Source organism: Syngnathus scovelli, chromosome 6 (assembly GCF_024217435.2).
Source record: "Syngnathus scovelli strain Florida chromosome 6, RoL_Ssco_1.2, whole genome shotgun sequence".
NCBI classification, from domain to species: domain Eukaryota; kingdom Metazoa; phylum Chordata; class Actinopteri; order Syngnathiformes; family Syngnathidae; genus Syngnathus; species Syngnathus scovelli.
The window spans coordinates 9,598,100-9,622,903 of NC_090852.1; the positions used below are offsets into that span (position 1 = coordinate 9,598,100).

General features: G+C 40.8%; 3 protein-coding genes across 3 annotated transcripts in view; 2 read left to right on the plus strand and 1 right to left on the minus strand.

Annotated features, from left to right (window-relative positions):
- Nucleotides 1-86: 86 nt before the first annotated feature.
- Nucleotides 87-10,658, plus strand: LOC125971295 (fibroblast growth factor 6). Its single transcript, XM_049724397.2, has 3 exons — nt 87-1,863; nt 2,506-2,609; nt 6,227-10,658. The coding sequence occupies exons 1-3, from the start codon at nt 1,515-1,517 to the stop codon at nt 6,428-6,430; spliced, it is 657 nt and encodes a 218-aa protein (XP_049580354.1). The 5' UTR covers nt 87-1,514; the 3' UTR covers nt 6,431-10,658.
- Nucleotides 10,659-14,103: 3,445 nt separating this feature from the next.
- Nucleotides 14,104-16,901, plus strand: LOC125970455 (uncharacterized). The gene is made up of 3 exons (XM_049722772.2): nt 14,104-14,697; nt 14,856-14,959; nt 15,394-16,901. The coding sequence occupies exons 1-3, from the start codon at nt 14,499-14,501 to the stop codon at nt 15,769-15,771; spliced, it is 681 nt and encodes a 226-aa protein (XP_049578729.1). The 5' UTR covers nt 14,104-14,498; the 3' UTR covers nt 15,772-16,901.
- A 637-nt stretch (nt 16,902-17,538) lies between these two features.
- tigara (TP53 induced glycolysis regulatory phosphatase a) overlaps nt 17,539-24,804 on the minus strand; it is a 46,234-nt gene continuing 38,968 nt past the window's right edge. Inside the window, exons 4-6 of the mRNA XM_049722776.2 lie at nt 20,133-20,210; nt 19,946-20,056; nt 17,539-18,105 (exon numbers count right to left, since the gene is read on the minus strand). Of these exons, the coding sequence (XP_049578733.2) occupies nt 17,737-18,105; nt 19,946-20,056; nt 20,133-20,210 (558 nt within the window). The 3' untranslated portion in view covers nt 17,539-17,736. The remainder of the gene's footprint in view (nt 18,106-19,945; nt 20,057-20,132; nt 20,211-24,804) is intronic.

Below are 24,804 nucleotides of genomic sequence, written 5' to 3' on the forward strand. Positions count from 1 at the left end.
CAGATGTGTGTCAGTATATGTGGCACATGTGACCATTTGGGTGGAAAGTGCATTGGAGAACCACTGAGTGATTCCCTAGGTTCTCTCTGAGTGGTTTTCTAGAGTGGATAGAGTGACCCTATCCACTCCAGAAAAAAATGTCAAACATTCTGGACTGTCATGTCAAGTGTAAAAAGGCGTTCCTATTCTCCAAATGAATTTTGACAGAGAAAATTTTCTTTAAAATGCACTCTTCCCCTAAAAGATGTCTTCTCCTTCCAAATTGCTTTTCCCTGAAGCTCTTGGGAAAACTATCTTGATAATGGTGCCATCCCTTGGAGATCTCGAGAATTGACTGTTGACCGCTGTGGCCCCACTGACACATGGCCATGCAGCTGCTGACATTATCTGTTACATGGAAAAGACGATAGGCTTTCGTGTCACTGGGAATGGCATGCTGGCTATGTGTGCCATTCCATGTCAGGCCTGTGCTTTGCTCCACGCAGGATCTTACTTATGTACGATGGGAAACATGCTGGGATCTTAATGTGTTACTTTAGCACTACTGCTACCTATAATTGACATCTGGGTGGCAGGATTCAGTGTTTTTACTGAAATGGAGGATTTCAACCTTAGGTTAGTAGGTGGTGAGAGTGTTGTACTCTATTTTATATTTATAAAATACTGTAAGACGCGGTGTGTGCAGAGAGTTATTGACAGCTAGTGGAAATGTGCATAATTATTCTGCTTGTCACTGTATGGCACAGAATAATAGATACTACACTGTTTGTAAAGAATAAATACTTGTTGAGCCAAGTGAATTTAGACAATTCCATTCAGCACAATGGTTGGGAATCAATGGTTAAGTTGATTTGTTTTCTAAAGTTATCAGAGGGTGCATAAGAAAAAGTGGCACTGCAGGGAGCCCTGTCGTTGCTCACCAGTGACAAGTGGGACTGTTTTTACACCTTCTTTCTAAATAAGGAAGCGGCCTGACAGACATATGACCACCGACCCAATTTGGGTGCTGTCCCGAGGGCCTGCTCAACTCCCCCCTCGTTCTGGACCAGCAATGACAAATCATTGAAGGCACTTTCCTGCTGCTATCGGGGCGTCTCCGATCTTGCATTGGGAGTCGGATCCAAGGAGGGACCGGTGATGTGGAGCCCCTGGCTGGTCTGACTGCGGGCTCTGGTTTATTTCTTTGTTTCTTTCTCTTTTATTTTTGGTGCATGGCGGATTATTTCTTGCAACTCTTCTTTTTGGTCGAGGAGCAGGAGAGAGAGCAAGTGTGTGCGTGTAGGGGGGAGAGAGAGAGGCGTGGAGGTAGGAGCTGCAAAACATGGTAATCACCAGCAGCAGCACCAGCACCATCACCTCCAGCGTCTCCTCTCCTCCTCTGCACCGGGGCTTGCGTTTCATGCCCTGCACAGCTCCAGAAATAACCCTCAGCCAGCATGCCGAAGAGAGAAAAACAAGAAGAGCGGTATTTTTAGGCTCATTAATTTGGACCACGTGGTCTGAAGGTAAACCGGATGGCCGGAGCTCACAGGCTCCTCGTCAGTATGTCCTGCGAGGCCGGCACGCCGCACTGGACGCTGACCACGGCGGTTCTCCTGAGCCTCCTGCTGGGCATCGTGTCGGCGTACCCGCTCCCGAGCGGCCGGACGAATGGCACCTTGCTGCTGGAGAAGCGCTGGGAGACGCTCTTCTCTCGCTCCGTGCTCGGGATCTCCGGGGAGAAGCCGGAGCTCAACTGGGAGAGTGACTACCTGCTGGGCATCAAGAGAGTAAGGAGGCTCTACTGCAACGTGGGCATCGGCTTCCACCTCCAGATCCTCCCCGACGGCACGATCAACGGTGTCCATCACGAGAACCAGTACAGTGAGTTCTTCCGTGTCATTTGCATGATCGCGTGTCATCTCAGTTGGGGGCGCAAAGACAATTCGATTAAAATACAAACAGCACCGAGCGATCGCCCCCGGCCCCCTCTCCTCTCCTCCCTTCCCCTCCTCTCCTCTCCTTTCCTTTCCTCTCCTCTCCCTTGCTCTTCCTCTCTTCTCCTCTTCCTCCCTGAGCATGACATGAATGTGTGGCCGCTTTTAGACACAACTTATTTTTACGCTGCGGGCCAGCTAGGACGGGCCGGTGGCCGTGGAGCCCAGCACGACCACGCAAATGGCGCAATCCGGCCGCACACGCGCGCGCGCGTGCGCGCGCGCACACGCACACACACACACACACACACACACACACACACACACACACACACAAATATATATATAAATAAATAAATAAATAAGTAAGTAGATCAATAAGTAAGTAGATCAATAAGTAAGTAGATCAATAAATAAATAAATGTGCTTGCGTGTGATCGGATGTTAAGGATGCAGAACAAAGAGTCGCCACTCTGCAAGGTTACACCCCATAGGCGCAGAGAGGGGGTACAATGCATGCTAAATCGTAATCATAATTCTATTCAAAGCCGTCAGCCGTCGTGCTCCCTCAAATTATTTGTGATTTCAGGTCTCATTGAGATCTCCACGGTGGAGAGAGGAGTAGTGAGCCTGTATGGAGTCAAGAGTGACTTGTATGTCGCCATGAACAGACGAGGGAGGTTATATGGGACGGTAGGTATGCACCCCGTTTTATTTACACCGGAACGACGAGTAAACATGGGGCTGATGAGAAATGTGCATGAGCCAGTGGGATTGACACATTGCAAGTATTTGACATCAGGAACTTTTAAGTCGAGACATCGATCTGTACATTGCACCTGCCCCCATATGTCTCCCAACAATCTTATGATGCTGAATCACAAACTCAGCATCAGGTTCAGACCTGTGCATGGAGGGTTAGGGTTAGGGCCTTTATATAAATAGCCTAATGCAAAAGTGCAATCAAATTAGTCATGACACACACGAAACGACAATTTAGACATGCCCATGTTTTAAATTGGGATGAAATTCCAGCAAACATGGGGAGAACATCAGAGCTTGGATTCAAACCCCAACCTCAGAACTGTGAGGCGGATGTGCTAACCACTAAGATACCACGTTTGCCTTAGAAATGCTGAACATCATAAATAAAACTATGATCATCTAAAGTGCCGGTGGGAATGTACACCATTTACAGTTTTGATCTACTTTTTAGTTCTTCAAGTATTGTAGTTTTGAAGGGCATCCGTCAAAGTGATTGGAGGTTTATTTGTCAGTATTGATTTATTTTAGACAGTTGATGAGCACCTACAAAACCTATTGACAGTAATATTTTATAGGTGTCACACCATCTCTAGGAGCTATATTTATAGTTTTAAAAGTGGGTCCCATAAAGCCACACTTTACGAGTTGGTCGCTAAGCCACCTTAAACATTACAACTTAGTCATCCTTTGCATCGTTAGAGCAGAGAAATGGCCCCTTTATGGCTAAGTATCTGACACCGCCATAAGTAGATTTGTTTTTTAATAATAGAAATAAACTTTTTAGAAAAGTGTTTTGAGTAGATTTCAATTTTCTTCATATTATCAAGTGTGACCTTTTTTTACGATCGCTAAAAGTAAAACCGAAACATGAAACACTTAGCCGTAAATCTGTCAGATGAACGGCAAACTTTTGACATAAAAAAACTCACTATTAAAAACTAGAAAAACAGTCTAAATGACTTTGATAAGTTATGTTGTGAGTTTTTTTTCTTCTGCCAGTGCTTAGTGTTTTTTTTCTATTCTTTGCTTTTTAATACCATTTGTTTTGGCTGCTCCTTTTTTAAGAGTGTCTCCAAAAAGCTAAAAACAAAACAAAAAAATCCCGAAACAAATGCCCAAAGTGAGGAACGGTATGCTGTGGTCATAATGGTTATTTTTATTTATTTATTTTTTTGTCTCCTGTAATTTAGGCATTTTTCCTGGAATGTTTTGGTTGAATGCAGTTCGGTGGACTTGAGGTTTTCACATCTGCCTCACAGTTCTGAGGTTTGGGGTTGAACTCTGCTCCGACCTTCCTGTGTTGAGTTCTTGCCATGGGTTTTCTCTGGCTTCTTCGCACATTCCAAAAACACCCGTCGTGTCTATTGAAGACTCTAAATTGTCCAGACATGAAGATGAGTAGTATTTTATCTAAATGTGCCCCGCGAGTGAATTAATCGATATTTTATGGTTTTGTCGTTGGGAAGTGTCTGCCTTGTTCAGTTAATAATGAGGACATGGATGAAAGGAATTAAGTTGAACTCTGACTCGTACAATGGTCTCATAACATAGCGAACGCTTCACCTTATGTGCTTTATTTTTTGTTTGGACATGCTGAATGGTACTTCACTTGAGTTGAAGAGATTAGTGAGCATGTCAGCAGTAACCTTGATGTCATTGACGCTGAAATGACAATGACATGTGTTCCCGTTAGTGGCGGCCACTTCGCTTGTGGGCCGACATCCTTGACAGACAGAATGTATCTCCTCTTGAGTGATGAAGTGTAAGCTTGCCACTGTGCTGACGATCTGATAAGAGATTGAATTTAGCCTCATGCATCTTGATGGGGGCAGCCGGCTCGCCTGCTGTATATACGCCATGTTGGCTTAGTCAGGGTTTCCTTCCTTATAATCGTGGCTGATGTTTAGTTGACTACTGAGGGACTTGAAATATTCTTATTTATCTTGAAGCATGCCTCACCTATTTGATTATGTTCTATTTAAATGTACAGTATTTTGACTTTATGTGTTGAAAGAAACAAACTTCTTTTAGCCAAATTAAAAGCAAATCTAACAATATTAACGGCTCGTCATCCTCTGAGAAATAGTTGGTTATTTACTTCCATTGTCCTTGCTTTGAAATTTGATCACTTTTTACATATTTTGGGTTATGCTGGTTTGCTTATATTTGACCAAAACATAAAGTGTGTTTTCATTCATATTTAATAGGAGTTTTAATACAATAGGTCATGCTTAATTTTCCACTTAGTGACGATGTCATTTTGACTATGAAAAGTTATTTGTTCCTACATGTGCCTAACTCGCTGCTGTCTGTTTCATGGACAATAAGTAAAGAGAAATAAATGGGACTGGACTATTTATTTTCTCTGGGGCTTGAGGAATGCTCCCTCTTTTGACCCAAACTTTAAAACAATCAAACCAAGAAAAATGAAAACACTGGTCAAGTGTTGTGTTTCTAGATGTCTGTATATAAGTTTACTTAGTGGGGCCACGTCCTGGTTTATGAAAGATGACATTAGAATTACACCAAAGGGTGTGTGTCAAAACAATTCCATTGTAAAAATAGAAAGGTGAAATTATTTGCGGTTAGCTGCATTTGTTTCTGGATTTCCACCAAAATCTAATTAACACACTAAACAGGTCAATAAATCTTCTCTTGATGCTTTCACCGCAATGCCGTTTGTGTGGCTCAAATTACACAGGAATCAGAGTATTATGGTAACTCGACTTACAAGTGACCCGACTTGTCAGTTTTCTGAGATGTAGTCTTCTAAAAATTAAGCAGCAGTGCCAGACGGTGGAAGTGAACTTCACAACAAGCAGAAGTTTGGCAGCCAGAAAATTATTCTTGAAAAAAAATCAAGCAAAGTACTTGCTTCAAGGTGTTTATTGACACGTTCAGTTATTAATTATTCATTGTGTGTTTAACCAAATGTAACTTTGCCTTGCAGAATGTCTGCTTGCAATTGCAAGTCTAATGATACCAGCATCAATAGCATGTTACTTGTAACCCTTTAAGCAAGGTATTTGAACACCACCAGTGCTGCAACAAATGTAGACAGACAAAAAAATATAACAATACTCCAGTGTATAATATCTAGCCTCTGCAAAGCAATGGCTAATATTACTCTAACTAGGTTTTAAAAGGTGTAATAGCATGGAGTGCTATTTATCTCATTAAAACCGAAGTTACAGCATTTTTTTGTTTTTGTTTTGAGGGGATCTGACATTTCTATTCATTCTAACGGATCAAGACAATGAGTGTAGTCACAGAACAAATTTAACTCGTATGCCAAGGTACCGCTGGATCGTGAAATTATTTCAGTTGTTCAATTCAAAAAGGAAAATGATTTAGATTTGTTAAACAGGGAGTAAAGATGTCATGTATTTATTTTAATATGAATTTAAATGACAGCTAACTAAAACCAATTCACCTTGGCAGAAAATGAGATCGTTACAATTACCTATGCAACATATTTTATTAAAATATATGAAAGAGATAGAAATAGCACTTCTGAAAATGTGTCCCACGTGTCCCTTTTGCAGACAGTCTTCCAAGACGAGTGCAAGTTCCGAGAGCGGATGCTCCCCAACAACTACAACGCCTACGAGTCGCTGGCGTACAGAGGCTCCTTCGTGGCGCTCAGCAAGCACGGCCGCGTCAAGAGGGGCAACAAGGCCACCACTGCCATGACTGTGACGCATTTCCTACCCCGAATATTACCTCCCCCGAGCAAAGACTGGCAATAACACACTTATTTGCACATGTGGATTCTTTCCCAGGTAACGTCAATGCCCTGTCCATACTGTACATCCTTAAAAAACCTGCAACCGACTGTCACAGAGAGAATATCCAATAGTATTTATTCAGACTTTATATGTATATTTGGGTAGCTTACTTTGTATTAGAAATGATGAAATGCCTTTCTTTGCTGCTTTTATGGATTTCAACCAATTTGTGTTGGGGAGAAAGAGCGAGAGCGAGAGAGGCTCCAATTGGTCTCTTCATTCTACTGTATGGGTGCTTGTTGAAGTCAGTGGAGCGCGTGCCCTGTCAGCTCTTCTTTTTGGATATGATCATTGTATTACCTCAAAGCACCAAAACGTCTGAAAAATATACATGCATGGAACTACTGAGGAAAAAAATGCCTGTGAACATATTTTTGTTGTGCACCATCTCTGTTTGTTGGATATCAGCTCTGACAGGGTAAGTAGAGCACTTGCAAATATGGCGGTGGTTGTTCTTGCTTTGTCATGAGGTAGCGGTGCCTTGAATTCCTATTGTGGCCCCCCTCCTTGCCCCCCCCTCCCTTTGCATGTAAGTAATGCCGGTGCTGAAATCAGAAATAAGAATGATGGACAAGTCATCACTCCACAAGCCAGACGCTACCGCTGGTCTTGATCCCCAATCCCAGTGGGGCACAAAATGTTCCCGCTGGGAACAATGTAAAGGAAGTGAATTGTGACTGTGTGCTGCACATGACGCAGCGGAGCCTTTTTGTCCAGCTCTAGGGCATCAGAGGGAGCTTTGACAATCCCACAATTTGGTTATCAGTAAAGCTTGTGGACATGCCATTGTTATCAAGTATAAACAAAATTCATTTGTCCCACTTAGGTTCTACTTTATGTGTTAGTTGAAATTAGGACAAAAAGTGACAAAATGGATCTCTTTTGGTTTGGCACTTAAAGGCCTTTTTGCAGGAAATAGTGTGGATGCTACTGTTGATTAGTCAGTTCACTGTCAATGAGGGTATGCTTTGAGGGACATCAGGATTTTACATTTCAGGTACCCCAGTCCCTCCCATTTAGATTCACATTTGTTTTTATGATTGATGAAAGCTATTTATGCAAAGTGGTCACTGATTATGGAGCGTATTTTACATGAATGCAACCCTTTGAGATACTGTAATGTGGCGATGGGCGGGGACAAAGCTCACGGCAACAGTCATGCTCAGAGTTGGACTTTTAAGGGCCTCTGCTCGTGGCTTCCATTGTTGGTTTGAGGATGCAAGTAATGTGGACGAGCAATTGTGGGCCCCATCCATCCGAGCCACTTGTGTACTAAGACTATAGGTGCTGACATCAGCTTCTCGGGTTACTGACATTTAGTAGTTTTCTTGTTGCAAACTTGTTCTTTGAGCGAGACGACGAGCGAGCTTCTCGTGTTTTCCCATGTGCAATGCGATGAGGATGTCACGATTGATTCATTAAGACCGTTTTCGGTCCTGTTGAAATGCACTGCAATCAATGTTAGTTTTGGCGTACAGTGGAACCTCTGAAGGACTAAAATTGGTCAGTCAAGCAAGTTGAAAAGAAAACATTTCAACGGTCGGAAAAGTACAAATCTCAAACGCCACAAACATGACTGTGAAGGCCCTGGGTAGATTAGACTCACATGGCAACACAAAAAGGCTGAAATATGATTGGACAAAAAAGGGGTGTCAAAACGAATCGATTGTTTGACAATTTAATCGACTGACATTTTAAATATTAAGTAACCGTTTAGAGCCCTGTGCTTTTGCAGACTTTGATCGGAAGGAAGTGGTGGTGCTCATATTCTGTGAATGTGTGGAGTCTTAAAAACAAGATCCCTATGCAGTATCAATGATGATCTTGTGCTTTGTCAGGACAGGGATTTTCTGTTTTTGTGGATTGTGTACTCACTCCACATTATGTTCTAAAGTAGCACATACATTCAGATTAGTTCCACGCAGTCTACCTCTTTAGAGCTTGCCTATTTTTTGTCATTTCCCTGCGTTATACCTCCATATCAATTTTCTTTTCATTTGACATACTGTATTTCAATTATTTACTAACATTACTAGGCTGAACGTCTTCCCCTTATTAGATGCCTAGTCCCCAATGTAGTTGGGAAAACAAACACCTGGACTGTTTGTTTCATTCACTTATGGTATTATGCCATCCCTTTAATTTGTATATACAGGCGACATTCGCATACTCAAAAATTTTCTTTTCCCCAACATATTTTAAAAATATTTAAAAAATATTTATTATTTATCTATTTATTTTCACCTGTATTAGCGGGGGTCGCCTGTAGTGTCCGAAATAATTTACTCATCAGTCAAATGAAAATTAGTTTTGAAGCACTACTCAAACTGGACATTAATTATGTCAGTGCCATTGCATAGTTACAACATACTGGATGAACCGCTATACTTTAATTAGATATTGTCCTGCTACAACTCATGAATCTGTCTGAAAATGAAACAATACCCTGGAAACAGAAAATTGTTTCATCTGCCATTTTCAAGATGCATTGTGGGATGCATTGATGGTCCTTTTCGAAACAGAACAAAATGCAAATCAGAAGGTTAAGTTTTCACGCAATGGCATGCTCAGTTATTTGTTTCGTAAGCACTTACTACATTCAAGGCCGGTAAAATTATTTCTACATGTGTATGGCAATTTAGAATGTTAAAATATTTTCTGTACACTTAATTGAGGTATTGAAAAAAATGGAGCTTGACTAGCATTGTGTTCAACTTAAGAGGTTCTACTGTACTACTCAAATGATATGAAATGGTTGTTGTTTTGCAATTTTATGCATGTAGCAAAGTACCACTAAGTCCAGCTTGGTGGAGTATGTTTTTTTTTTTTTTTTAAATTAACGTCACGGTTTACCTCATACACTCTTAACTGTAACATGCTGTGGGCAGTGCATTAGGGGGCCCCACAGGCTTCCGCTCATGTTTAGTAACTGAGATGAGTGCATGGCACCTGGATGGCAAGTGTGGCCATGCCAGCGCATGCTCAAGTTGTTGGCTTTCTGCCAAAGTGACAGTAGAGGCCATATCAATTGACCTTGAGTCAGGAATAACAGGACATGGTGAGGCAAAAGGGTGGATGGGGGTGGGGAGAACAAGAGTGGGATGCACTGTAAGTAGCAAAGAGAATCAAATGTTTCCAGAAAGGTTGGTTGGTTAAACATGCTGAATACTGTGATTATAATACATATTTTGGTTGTATCACCATTACTTATTGTTGTGCATTATTCAATCCATGATGGAGTGTCAGAAAATAATAACATAGTCCCGCCCCCCCGGAATGAATGTGAGGGAGTAACATTAGTGGCAAAACTACTAAAATGAAGATAAACTATTTGATGCAGTGCAATTTTCTAATCCTAGGCAAACAAGACAAATATTTACGTTTCAAAGCACTTGTTTTTGAAGGCAAGATTTTGTGAAATGCTTTTTTGTTGTTGTTTTGCCATCTCCAGCCTATTATTGGGTGTTGCAGAGGACACTGTTAACACAACGCGAGATGGTTGGAGTGGCAAACCAGCAATAGCAAGGGAATAGGATTTTATTAGTAGTAGTGGTCTTGCATCTCATGCAACAAGAAAGTCTATTGCATGATCCTGTTTTGAGGTAGACTTCTGGTTTGGTTTTGATGTAACTAAGACAAGTATTTATATTATATTTATATGGTGGGGGGGGGGGAAAAGACCGCAGTGCCCCCTGTCAATAAACTCCCATTTTTTAAATCCCCTCTCATGCACAAAGAATTCGGAATGGTCCCTTTTGAATATGCACCCATGTCATCAGTTGCTTTTAAAGATGTGTTGGTTCACAGGGATCTCAAGCGAGTGGCTCTGTGCTCCGTGTGTGTCTGACTGTGTGTGTGCGTGTGTATGGGTTGTGTCCCTGTGTGCCAGCAGCCTTTATGTTTTCCTCTCAGTTTCTTATTCCTGCACTGAGGGGAGAGTGCTTCCTCTTGAGTCCCCCTCCTCTTTTGGAACATATACCTCACCTTCTGCCTTAGTTCCGATTATTAAAATGATTGTAAATTAGTTTGAAACAACAGACTTCTTCAATCATTTGTTTCTGAGAAAAAAAAATGATGGCGAAAAAAACAAACTATATTACAAATGGGTTTCCTTTTATTTTTGTACGTATGTGCTGTGCACAGCAGTCAACTGTATTCCTGAAATGATAATAAAAGAGATTTTGTAAAAGCTGTTGTGATGTCTTCAAGTTTCCATGTTTGACATTAGTATTGGCTCGCGAGTGAACGATTCGTTCAAAAGAACAAATTTCTTTCAGTGAACGTGAGTGAACGAATCACTTCCTAAAGTGATTCGTTCTTTTTTCAGTTCATATGACTTCAACCAGTAGGTGTCGGTAATGCGCATTGAAGCTGGTGCCACCACGCCGTAAAACAAAACGAAGAAGAACATGACGTAACTTACCGTTCACGAACGAGTTGTGAATTGCATTTCCTGTTCACCAACTGAACGGATCTGTTCCGTAAGTGAACGACTCAGTCAGTGAGTGATTTGCATTTCCAGTTCATCGCGAGAACGGATCAGTGAGGGAACGAATCCGGACTTTCCCGTTCGCGAACGAGTCAATGGGTCAACTGCCTTCCTTCCCGTGCATCAACGGATCAGTCAGTTAACGTGTTGAATCTCCTGGCGTGAACTATGTAAGCCAGAATGTAGATTTACGATTTGCGAAGGAAAGAAAGGACCACTCACTGAAACAGCACTTCTTTTATGCACGTTTTCTCCAAGCTAACGGCTAACTTTATTGCATGAAGGGATGCGCCGTTATGCAAAAACGGGGAGATTATGCTTCTCTTTGGGTAATCTTTATAACACTTAAAATAACGTGTATACATATATACGCCTAAATATTGTTATCCAATATATCTACTGCAATTTCACATTAGATTGCTGGTTTGAAATTTACTTTTATTATTATTATTATTATTATTATTGTTATTATTATTTTAATAAATATTAAAACCTGTTAAAACTTGTCTGGTGTTTTATTCCTTGGTTTTTGTTTGGGCATGAAGACAAAAATCTGACATTTGGTTAACTACTTTATATGACAATATGTATATGTGTTTTATGTTGTGTAATATGTGTTGGTGTCCCCCAAAATAAAGAGCAAGTAGTCAAATACACATTCTTGACACGTACAAAAAATGCATAAAGTTATTAGGTACGCCTGAAAATGGTGGTGTACCTAATGGAGTGTCTGTGTGACGTCACAGATCAACTAGCCAATCAGGAGGTGGGGGTGAGGGCGGGTGTGGCACTTTTCACTTTCAGTTCAGCTTTGGCCATGATTTTTCCCTAATGAACTGGCCTGTTATTAGGTACACCTGAAAATGGCGGCGTACCTAAAGGAGTGTCAAGTCAAGTCAAGTCAAGTTTATTTGTATAGCCCTGAATCACAAACAGTCTCAAAGGGCTTCACATAGCCAAAATTGACAATTATTCTCAAAGCATCCCCTGATCATAAGCTCCCAAAAGGGCAAGGAAAAACTCAAAAAACCCCTGCCAGGGGAAAATGAGAAACCTTGAGAAGGGACCACAGATGGAAGGATCCCCCTTTCAGGATCACCAGGTTGTAATGGATGCAGAGAGTGCACAAGTAATACATAATATGAAAATATGAAAAAATATGAGTGTCCGTGTGATGTCACAGATCAACCAGCCAATCAGAAAGTGGGGGTGAGGGCGGGTGTGGTACTTTTCACTTAAACCAGGGGTGTCGACCTCCAGTCCTTGAGGGGCCGCGTTCCAATATGTTTTCCAAGTTACCCTCGTTAAACACACCTGCGTGAAAAGATTTTGTTCATTTTCACGTTCTGCAGGAGCTAAAACTTTTCACGCAGGTGCACTTAACGAGGGAATCTTGGAAAACATGTTGGAATGCGGCCCTGAGGACTAGAGCTTGACACCTGTGACCTTGGACTATTAACATTTCCCTAATAAAGTGGCCTGTTATTAGGTACACTTGAAAATGGCGGTGTACCTAATGGAGTGTCCAAGTGATGTCACAGATCAAACAGCCAATCAGAAAGTGGGGGTGAGGGCGGGTGTGGCACTTTTCACTTAAACCAGGGGTTTCGACCTCCAGTCCTTGAGGGGGCGCGTTCCAATATGTTTTCCAAGTTACCCTCATTAAACACACCTGCGTGAAAAGTTTTGTTCATTTTCACGTTCTGCGGGAGCTAAAACTTTTCACGCAGGTGCACTTAACGAGGGAATCTTGGAAAACATGTTGGAATGCGGCCCCGAGGACTAGAGCTTGATACCTGTGACCTTTGACCATGATATTTCCCTAATAAAGTGGCCTATTATTAGGTACACTTGAAAATGGGGGTGTACCTAATGGAGTGTCCAAGTGACGTCGCAGATCAAACAGCCAATCAGAAAGTGGGAGTGAGGGCGGGTGTGGCACTTTTCACTTAAACCAGGGGTGTTGACCTCCAGTCCTCGAGGGGCTGCGTTCCAATATGTTTTCCAAGTTACCCTCATTAAACACACCTGCGTGAAAAGTTTTGTTCATTTTCACGTTCTGCGGGAGCTAAAACTTTTCACGCAGGTGCACTTAACGAGGGAATCTTGGAAAACATGTTGGAATGCTGCCCCGAGGACTAGAGATTGATACCTGGGACCTTTGACCATGATATTTCCCTAATAAAGTGGCCTATTATTAGGTACACTTGAAAATGGGGGTGTACTTAATGGAGTTTCCAAGTGACGTCACAGATCAAACAGCCAATCAGAACGTGGGAGTGAGGGCGGGTGTGGCACTTTTCACTTAAACCAGGGGTGTCGACCTCCAGTCCTCGAGGGGCTGCGTTCTAATATGTTTTCCAAGTTACCCTCGTTAAACACACTTTCGTTCATTTTCCCGGGGTCTTATGTATTTATTTACACATAATTACTTGCAGATGCATATAAAGCAAAGTTCCAATTCTAAAAGCACATTAAGGTATATGCTCACACCTGGGATTGAACCTAGTTCTTACCAAGTCAGAGCCCGTGTGACTAACCAGTCGGCTAATTCGACCTGGTACACCGTTGTTGTCAGCACTGTTTTGTACTTGTGATGTGCATTCCAGTTCTCAAGTGAACTGAATCTTTACAATCGGTTCACTCATAAGATTTGTTCAAAAGAATCATTCACCGTATCGTTCGCTACACTTTCTTATTTATTTATTTATTTATTTATTTATTTATTGATTTTTACCTCCTGTTGTGTACCCATTGAATCTTTTTAGTGAACTGATTCTAAAGATTCACTTAAAAGAACTGGAATGCACATCACTATTTGACATGCTTCTGAGACATCAAAGTGTTAGAGAGAGTGAAGTAAGGGGTTATACCACCAAATATGAAAAGTCATTTCGTCTATTATTTAAATAATGCCTGTTCCAATACTTTTGCTCTATTGAAAAGTGTGTAGCTTTGGAAAATAAAGTGTGTTCTCCTGATTCAGGTCTAGATGTAAATACATGAAACATTTGTCTCATTCATCTTTTCAGCTGAAACAACAAAAACAGAAGTTAACCTTGCCGTTCCAGTACTTTTGGAGGGCACTGTAGGTCTGATATACAATATACATGCCTGGATGGTTTTACATAACAAAATGGCCACATGTTAGTTGGTTAGTGAGTGACAAATAGAATGAAGACTATGTGGATGATAATGTTGCAATAATGTTGGAAATGTATTCTTTTCTTTGTAATGTATTTGCGATTTACACAGTCAGGCAAAGGTGGTTTGCCCAGGCAAATAATGTATTTTAGTTTCCAAAGAGGCAGCGGCATTCCATGTTCTGCTGCCAGTTAAAGCTTGCAGGAATTCCACAAAGGCAACCCTAAACCACTGACAAACAACAAGGCTTTGTGTCATTTGGATAAATGACTTTGCCGGTTCATGGACCCTGTGTTTAAATAGGCCCGCTGGACTTTCTCCTCCCTCCAGAGAACTGCTCACACGCTAACCAACGGTGCTCACTCTGCTCTAGTAAGGAGAGCGCACTTTTCCCAAATGACCATGCAAGCGGCTTTCTTCCCATTCCTTTTGATTGCCGCCCATGTGTCCATAGCCGTGGATTGTAAGCTCAGGTCAAAGGACCCGGAGGAGCTACAGCTCAAGCAGAGCTCAGGTACGCCATCCAGTAGGACACATAACTACATTCTTCCAAGTGCCGGATCCATGAGGAAACGTTTTCTTGGCCACTTTCTGGGTGAGTCCAACACCAAACGCCTTGGTGTGCCGTGTCTGGATTCTTAGTAGGCTTGAAATTCTTGAACGCAGCTTCGTGCAGGAGCTTTCTCAACTAAGAATACAGTTCTGAAAAATCTTTTCCGCAAACTAACCAAGACATGCCTCAAATTCTTGCAGTTGTTCATCCAGTAAAGACACACAAGCGCAACTACGTGTCCATATTTGACCTGAGAAGAAAGCGTTTTGTGTGCATGGACTTGGAAGGAGAGCTGTACAGCTTTGTGAGTAACTTTTACTTTGATTGCACTCAGTCGATTCTGTTTATTGCAGACCCATTCGCAATATTGACCACCTATGCTTTACACAGATTCAAATGTATTAAAACACACTTTGCACCATCATGTTCATGTCTGCTAACCTATAATGTAAAACAACAGAGAGAAATTAGCATACCGTAGATGTCATGGCAATTACTAACAACCTTCAATCAAGTATATTTATTGCTTTGTGGGAATGTCACCTGTTACTGGGAGCTCTTTTTGTTGCTTTTTAAAAGTCAAAAATTCTCTTTATGAAGGCACGCACACACCTCTGTATTTGGACTGTGCATCGTAAAAACGATCACGTTAAAACAATGATGAACAATGAATGATGAACCACCACTATACAGTGGGGAAAGTGTCAAGCACATTATTGTTCTTTTCTTGCCAAACAGAAACAAAAAAAGTTCATCGGCACAAACCAGCGTGTTGTGACCTCCTCTCAGAATGGATGTCAGCTTCTACTTTCTCACCCCAAGTCATCAGGGCTGTCCTCCATCTCACCAAAGCGCTTACTGGCCCGCTTAGTGAGTAGACAGAGGAGAAGCGAGGAGGTGAACCCGTCTGACCCGTTAAGGTCTGAGTCGCAGCCCTCTCATTCCATCAATGACCACAAAGAATTGGATCACCGCCAGCCGGAGCCGGACCAGACGGGAGCTGTGTCAAAAGAGACCATCCCTTCCAGTGATGACGACCCCTTAAAAGTCTTGCACGCAAACGGGCCTGTGAGTCCAGTCAAGACCAACATAGAGGACCGAGCGGAACAAGAGTGACATCATCAACTTGGGCAAATGGAATGAAGGGGTGAACACTGGAATGGTGAAAACGGTCTGTTTCCGGAAGATGGTCAAAACAGAAAATGATGACGTAAAACCTTTGCTATTTTTCCAGGCAGGTTTTTAACATTGTTGAGAAGTGAGTGAATTGTTGTTTTTTAGAAAATATGTTTAAAAAAAGCCGCCAACGTTATAAACGACGAAGATGCGTCACCCCGTGCATCTAAATTTTTCTTCTGTGTCAAAAGAAGTTTAAAGTGAAAGACTACCAAGTGATGGTTATGTTGACACTGGAATTTGCTTCTGTGACTTAACTTGAAGGTCATTTCCAAAAGACATTTGGGCCACCCATGTTTTAAGTGAGCAAAAGTATTGGAACGGAGCTTATTCAATTATTCTGCTCTGAGTTAACGAACACCTCTAGATCTAAATACCATGAAATGAAAGCTGGAAGTCCCAACTTTTCATTCATATTCAAAACCCCAAATTTCTTCAATAGACAATCAAAACAAAAGACCTCGCCGTTCCATTAGTTTTGGAGGGGACTATACTTTTATGTAACACCCTATTGTGGCTGGTCCTTCTTTTGAAACAAGTGTTTTAGACTTAATCCTTTGATACTCACCGAACTGAGGTCTTTTGACGTACGATGAAGAATTTTCTGATCCAGGATGGATCTAATTTTGCCAAGTGTGGTTCTGGACTGATGATCACGTGGTGACAAATGCAGTCAGAGGGATCGTTTGGAAACATTGGATGGTGTCATGAGGCAGGTTGGGTTCAGCACACAGCTGCCCTTTAACCTTTTTTGTCAGTTAAACTTTGACCCTCTGGACGAGATGTGGCAATGTTTGTTGTGCATATGGGAAAGGTGTCATCTTTGTGAGCAATTGTGCTTATTTATAAATATGTAGATTTTAAAAAAAAATGCTTCATGTATAAATTCATCAGAACCAGCTAGTGTGTTTGCTATTCATGTCAGGTGCCGGACACCAAGTCATATCAACTATAAAGGTATTTATTTATTGGACTATGGAAAAAGACACCTTTTTCTTACCAAGTGTTATTATTTATATAGTTCATTTGTTCTGTTCATGTGAATGAATAAACAATTTGAAAACAATAAATTCAACAATTTATGTGTCGATTTCTAGTACGAGTTACATGAATAAACTAATGGTCATACATTTAATAATATTCTACATGGACAAAAAGTATTGGGACACATTAGACAGAAAAAAAACTAAATGAAAGAAAATAGTAGTTTTCACATTGATAGACCAGTTCAAAATGTCTTAAAGTGAGAGGTATCAAAATTATTATTGAATCTATTGACCAATAAATGTGCCGATACGTACTTTTCGCTCTGAAGAGCTATTAGAACATTGTGACATTTATAGGGGGTAAGAAATTTGTAAACTCTTTTGGGGGGGAGCAGAAAGTCCAGTTGAAGCTTATTGAGATGCTGTGGAAATAATATCTTATCTACAGCACAAGCTGTTATATGAACCTTTGGCCATTGGAGGGTGCTAACATACATGTAACAACTGCAATGTTGCAAGATGACGCAGTTGCTGTCATGTCAGTTATGTGGAGTGGCACATGGTGGGGGGGGCTGCAAGCAGATTTTAAGGGTGGTCCAGTGCCCAAGTGACCCACCCTCAGCTCCGCCAGTGCTTACTATACAAAGGTTACTTTCCTGGACTTTAGAGCATTATCTGTGCCACACTGAAAAGACAAATAAATACAATGAGAAAAAATGGGTAAGAAGTTATCTGCTTTTTGCTTTTTAATGTTGTGAAACCAAAATGTATTTGTAGGAACTGATTTTTATAACGTTGAAATTAGGACTGACACTTTTTATCCTTCAGGACTTATTTTCCTCACAATTGCTTTTCTTTTTGAGTGTGGCCTTAACACACAAAACAGTAGTGTTCCCGTGACATTTCTATCACGCCTTAGCTATGTTTTTACATGATCTCCCTTATTGACGAACAAGCACTGAATCTTAGACACTTCAAAAGCATTGTTGTCTTTCGTCAAGGTGAGCACAAAGCGACTCACACCTGCGTTGGGACTCAACGAGAACATGCGTGCTCTGCTATAGCCTTCGGGTAGGGGGCAGTGTAAATCATCCACAAGGAAGCGCATAGTCACGGACAAGTAGCCCCCATGGGAGACCACCAGCACGTGGACAGGAAGATTGTCCGCCTCCTCGCCTTCTACGTGAGGCGCTGAAGAGCGCTCGCCGTTCTCCCCTCTGTTGGGCCAGTGTTCCCCCCCGACATGTTGGACCATTTTGAGCCAAAACTCTTTGACGCGCTGCTTCACCTGAACACAGTATACATTTGTTGTTATACACACAAACGTGTCTAACATTCTGTAAGGTCCAAAAGCAAGATCCAGCACTCACAGGCTCTATGTATCCCACGCTAGCTTGTCACAATTTTGTATAGATGTGTAAGGAGTTAGGCTGATAAAGAAAAGTTATGTTCATGTGAATGAATAAAGAATGGAACTCTTGGAAGTTTGATTTGATTCTTAATCTGTCACATTACTCTTGATCCCTTAAAGAATGGAAGGCATACAGACATTTTGAATTCTAACACTGTTCACCTGATTAGATGTAAAGTCTGCAATTAAAGCACATTGTTTGTTTCAGTTCAAATCCATTGTGGCAGTGTTGCGCGCCAAAAGATGAGAATTGCGTTCCGGTCCCAATATTTATCGTCCTGACTGTATAAAGAGGAAACAGGTTTAAGTTGTCCACAGCCAAGTGGTCAATCTAGAGTATGACCTTAACCAAGACTCAGCTGGAAAGGGAAGTAGTGAGAGAGTTGAGGGGATAGCAATACGTGAACTGAACTGTTAAAACCGAGGGATGTGCCAAAATGCGATTTTTGGCATTCCGTTCCATCCTCTTTACATTGTAACCCCCGCCACACACACACACACAAACACACTTATGGGCAACCATTAATGCGATGAGGCTCACGACAAATTCTGCTTTCTATCCGGCTGATCCAAGTGAAAGGTGCAAGTGCACTGGAATGCTGATGCAACAACCCGCAACGACGGAGCGGCCAGGCGCTGACGATGAGCCTCCAATCTATCTTTGGCCACCGTCTTCATCATCAGCCTCACCATCATGTGCTCGTCCCATGCTGAGATAGGGCTGATTCGATTCCAGAAACTAATAGATGAATAGAGGCGGCTCATTTCCGAAATAGAACATCCCAAAAATGCATGATGCACCCACACACACATGCAGACAAACACAAATAGAAGTGGTGACTTTTTAATCAGAGCCACTCTGGCAGTAAAGAGGATGTACTTTGATCACAAGATGTCATTCAAGCATGTGCATGCAAAGAGGCCCTCTTATTCCCTCTTGCGGTACAGTACACAGGACACGGGTGCGCAACCACGCTCTGCTTGTCCTGGTATGTACTGCCCTCTAGCGGCGTACTTTATGCCCAGCTGTAATTTCATCTGCTGTAATGTGACCAAAGCTTTGGCAGCCTTGCTGCGTTAGATTTCATGTTTGTTATTCACATTAATTCTATATTGGTGTAACGAGCGGTTACAATTACGTACCAAGAAACTGCAGAAGATGAAGGGTCAAAATTGTAAATATTGAAACTGAAGCAATTTAATTTGTTTTAGACTTATAGTCCATTAAACTCAACCATTAGAACTTTCACAGGTGGTAAGTAGGCAGTAGGCAGACTACTAGGGCTAAAAATTATATATAAAAACTAGGGCAAATACAGTAAAAATACAGTAACTAGTAAATGTATTTTTGCTACAATAATTCAGTCTCCAGTCAAATGACAATTATCAATACTTGATACTAAATAGACATTCTCACGTGTAATCGAATGTAATGTATGTTTGTCCACATATAAAATATTTTACAAAGGAGCCACATATAAAGATTGGCTGGACATCAAACTAATGTGATCAAATGTTGTATTAACATCAGATGTTTGTCTACACTGGGTTTAAAATAGGAATGTTTATAAACCACCAGACTGAAAGTTATGCTCCAACAGTGTTGATTTCATGAGAATTTTTTGGTGAGGCCATATTTGTCTGTAGTGTTCTTTGCATTACAGTCTAAGTGTTGTAAGACTTATTGTTTTTAGAATCTTATATGTAAGAGCCTTACCTGCTCTTGAGTTTCCCCTTGAGGAGGTGTAAAGACAGCTAAAGACTGACCGGCAGCTTTGGCCATATCTCTCAACTCCTGCACTGGCTTACCCTCGGCTATCCCAAAGCTCTGAAAAACCAAAAGGAAGTTATTTATTTGATGATTCAAATGCAGGAAAAAACAAAATAACATTGCTTTGACTGACCTTCTCTTTAAGTAGAGGCTCACATACCAGTTGTAGACCAGCGCAACTACTGTTGTGTTTCACAATAGTTTCGGCAGTCTGCAAAGGAAGACAAGCAATTATCCACCCATTTTCAATAACGCTTATCCCATTAAAAAAAAAAAAGTGGAATACCATTGAAGTCATAGAATTCAAATCATTAGGCAAATTGTATTTCCTGTATGTAAAGTTAAAGGAAGCGCCATCTTGTGCAATTAAGCAACTCAAGGGCACTGCTCACTCTGCAGTCAGAAACTAAAGCGCTAACTCCAGATTATTTTTATTTTTTTGTGATGCACTGAATCCATTATGCTCAGTCACAGATGCTCAGTAGAGTATGTCTGCTGAAGCAACAACAAAATCAATAATAACAGAAGAATGAAACTTTCTTCAAAATTGAACATTATATGGTGGTTAACTTTGTCTGCATTTATATGACCGCAATTGTGATCCATTAACCGAGGAGATTCGAACTATGAGGCAGATGTGGTCACCACTCTGACCACTAATAATTAGTGTGAAGGTGAAGACCTTCACACTATTGTTATTGCTGTCCTTTATTATTATTATTATTATTAGTGTGAAGGTGAAGACCTTCACACTATTGTTATTGCTGTCCTTTATTAGTGTGAAGGTGAAGACCTTCACACTATTGTTATTGCTGTCCTTTATTATTATTATTGTGTGAAGGCGAAGGCCTTCACACATTGTTATTCTACTTTATTATTATTATTATTATTATTATTAAACAACTTATTCCGCCCACTTTTTTGGCACCTAACTAGTCCTACATGCTTCAACCGATTCACCCCGTTCAAACTCTCACACATTCCAAATATTCATGTCATGCTTGCTACCATTTTTTTTGTTGATAACATTTACCGTTTTTGTGTAATTAGCAAATTTGTGACTTTTAAATCCCCATTCATTCTTAATGGGGATTTCAACACGAGCCATTTTCCCGCGTGGGTTCGAATTTTACATGTGTCACATTGGGCGTCTCACCATTACACAAACTCACACGACACTGGCTGCAGTTTTTTTTCGTTATAAACATTTGTCATTCTTGCATAATTAGTACATTTGTGGTATAAAATTACGCATTCATTCTTAATGGCGCATTCAACATGAACATTCATCACATTAAGCGAATTCCACCACTTCAAAAAAGAAAACCAATTAGCTCAGTTTGTAACGCGGGCACTTCTTAACTCTAGCCGCATCCCCGAGTGAGTTCGATTCCAACTATGGGTAGTGTTTTTTTTCCTTTTTATTCACTGCTTCATATTTTTTACGCTTATGATTTGTAACTTGTCATTTTACCATTTATTTTAATATTAATTTATTTTCCTTTTTATTCTTCCCGCTTATCATTTATAACGTTTATCATTTGTAACTTTTGTCATTTTCCCATTTATTTTATAATAATTTAATTTCCTTTATATTCTTCCCGAGTATCATTTTTAACGTTTATCATTTGTAACTTTTGTCATTTTCCCATTTATTTTATAATAATTTAATTTCCTTTTTATTCTTCCTGCTTATTATTAACGTTTATCATTTGTAACTCTCATCATTTTCCCATTTATTTTATTCATCATTTATTTCCCTTTTCATTTTTCCTTTCTTTCATTTCGAAAAAAGTAGAATAACAATAGTGCGAAGGTCTTCGCCTTCACACGCAATTTCTCCAGAAATTGCAATTCTAGTTAGTGTGAAGGTGAAGACCTTCACACTATTGTTATTGCTGTCCTTTATTATTATTATTATTCTACTTATTCCGCTCACTTTTTTGACGCTTAACTCCTTCCACATACTTCAACCGATTCACTCCGTTCCACTTTTCACTTATTCCAAATATTCATGACACGGCTGCTTACATTTTTTTTGTTCGAAAAATTTTCCGTTTTCACAAAATTCACGATTTTGTGGCATTTTTTTCCCCATTCATTCTTAATGGCAGATTCAACATTTCACATTTTTGTTGTTCCAGTTTGAAATTCACTTATTTCAACACATTCAAATCACATTGGGGACATTCCCAAACTTGCCAAATTCAAAAATTTCACGTTTTCACTTTTAAAATTTGCACAAAATTTTGCAAAATTTCACAAAATTTTGTTTTTCACTTCTAGTTTCTACATTTTTCCACCGATTCAACTCGTTCCAACTTTCAACTGTTCATCTTTTGCCTACCTATTCCACACCTTCCCACTTAGCAAAATTTCCAAATTTTCAATTTTGAAATTCACACCAAATTTTCCCAAAATTTAGTTTTTCCCTTCTAATTTCTACATTTTTCAACCGATTCAACCCATTCCAACTTTATTCACTTTGTTCACCTTATGCTTACCATATTCACCCCCTTCACCCCCACTTCCACAATTCAACCCTTGACCCCCACTTCCAGAGTGGCGGCCATCTTGGATTGACCCTGAAGTGCCCCAATGAACCCGGAATGAACTGGAAGTGCCCCAAATCAAACCGGAATTGACCCCAAATGAACCGGAAGTGACCTCAGGTAAACCGGAAGTGACCCCAAATCAAACCGGAAGTGACCCCAAATCAAACCGGAAGTGACCTTTTTAAACCGGAAGTGACCCCAAATAAACCGGAAGTGACCTCAGCTAGACCGGAAGTGCCTCTAATCAAACCGGAAGTGACCTAAATAGACCAGAAGTGCCTCTAATCAAACCGGAAGTGACCTAAATAGACCAGAAGTGACCCAAATCAAACCGGAAGTGACCCCAAATGAACCGGAAGTGACCTCAGGTAAACCGGAAGTGACCCCAAATCAAACCGGAAGTGACCTTTTTAAACCGGAAGTGCCCCCAAATAAACCGGAAGTGACCTCAGCTAGACCGGAAGTGCCTCTATTCAAACCGGAAGTGACCCAAATAGACCGGAAGTGACCCAAATCAACCCGGAAGTGAACTTATTTAAACATTAACTGCCCTAAATAGCTACATTAGGCGCTAACATTTGCTTTTTTTGTCCGATTGAACCCGTTTCAACATTTTAACCCCAAAAGTGAACCTCCTGAAGCTGTTTTTTTACGTTTTGTTCCAAATTTCAAAATATTTTGGCGCAATTGCTTTTTCTTTTAATTCCCATTCATTCTCTATGGGGATTCAACATTTGCTCTCACTTCTACATTTTTTAACCGATTCAACCCGTTCCAACATTCAACTGTTCATCCTTTGCCTGCCTATTCCACAACTTTCCACTTACCAAAAATTCTCTACAATTTCGTTTTTCTACTCTTTTTTCCACATTTTTCAACCGATTCAACCCATTCCAACTTTATTCACTTTGTTTACCTTATGCTTACCATATTCACCTCCTTCACCCACACTTCCAGTGTGGCGGCCATCTTGGATTGACCCGGAAGTGCCCCCAATGAACCCAGAATGTACCGGAAGTGCCCCATATCAAACCGCAAGTGACCTTAGGTAAACAGGAAGTGACCTTAGGTAAACCGGAAGTGACCCCAAATCAAACCGGAAGTGACCTTTTTAAACCGGAAGTGACCTTTTTAAACCGGAAGTGACCCCAAATAAACCGGAAGTGACCTCGGCTAGACCGGAAGTGCCTCTACTCAAACCGGAAGTGACCCAAATAGACCGGAAGTGACCCAAATCAACCCGGAAGTGAACTTATTTCAACATTAACTGCCCTAAATAGCTACATTAGGCGCTAACATTTGCTTTTTTTGTCCGATTGAACCCGTTTCAACATTTTAACCCCAAAAGTGAACCTCCTGAAGCTGTTCTTTTACGTTTTGTTCCAAATTTCAAAATATTTTGGCGCAATTGCTTTTTCTTTTAATTCCCATTCATTCTCTATGGGGATTCAACATTTGCTCTCACTTCTACATTTTTTTACCGATTCAACCCGTTCCAACATTCAACTGTTCATCTTTTGCCTGCCTATTCTAGAACTTTCCACTTACCAAAAATTCTCTACAATTTCGTTTTTCTACTCTTCTTTCCACATTTTCCAACCGATTCAACCCATTCCAACTTTATTCACTTTGTTTACCTTATGCTTACCATATTCACCTCCTTCACCCCCACTTCCAGTGTGGCGGCCATCTTGGATTAACCCGGAAGTGCCCCCAATGAACCCAGAATGACCCGGAAGTGCCCCATATCAAACCGGAAGTAACCTTAGGTAAACAGGAAGTGACCTCATGTAAACCGGAAGTGACCCCGAATCAAACCGGAAGTGACCTTTTTAAACCGGAAGTGACCTTTTTAAACCGGAAGTGACCCCAAATAAACCGGAAGTGACCTCAGCTAGACCGGAAGTGCCTCTAATCAAACCGGAAGTGACCCAAATAGACCGGAAGTGACCCAAGTCAAACCGGAAGTCACCTTATTTCAACATTACGTGCCCCTAATACCTACATTTGCGCTAACTTTTGCCATTTTTGTCCGATTAAGCCCGTTTCAACATTTTAACCCCAAAAGTGAATTTCCTGAAGCCGGGTTTTTTTTTCGTTTTTTTCCAAATTTCCACGTTTTGGCGCTATGTTTTATTTCCCATTCATTGTCTATGAGGATTCAACATTTGCTCTAATTTTGCAATTTTTGTCCGATACAATCCTTTTCAACATTTGAACCCCAAAAGTGAACCTCCTGAACCCGTATAT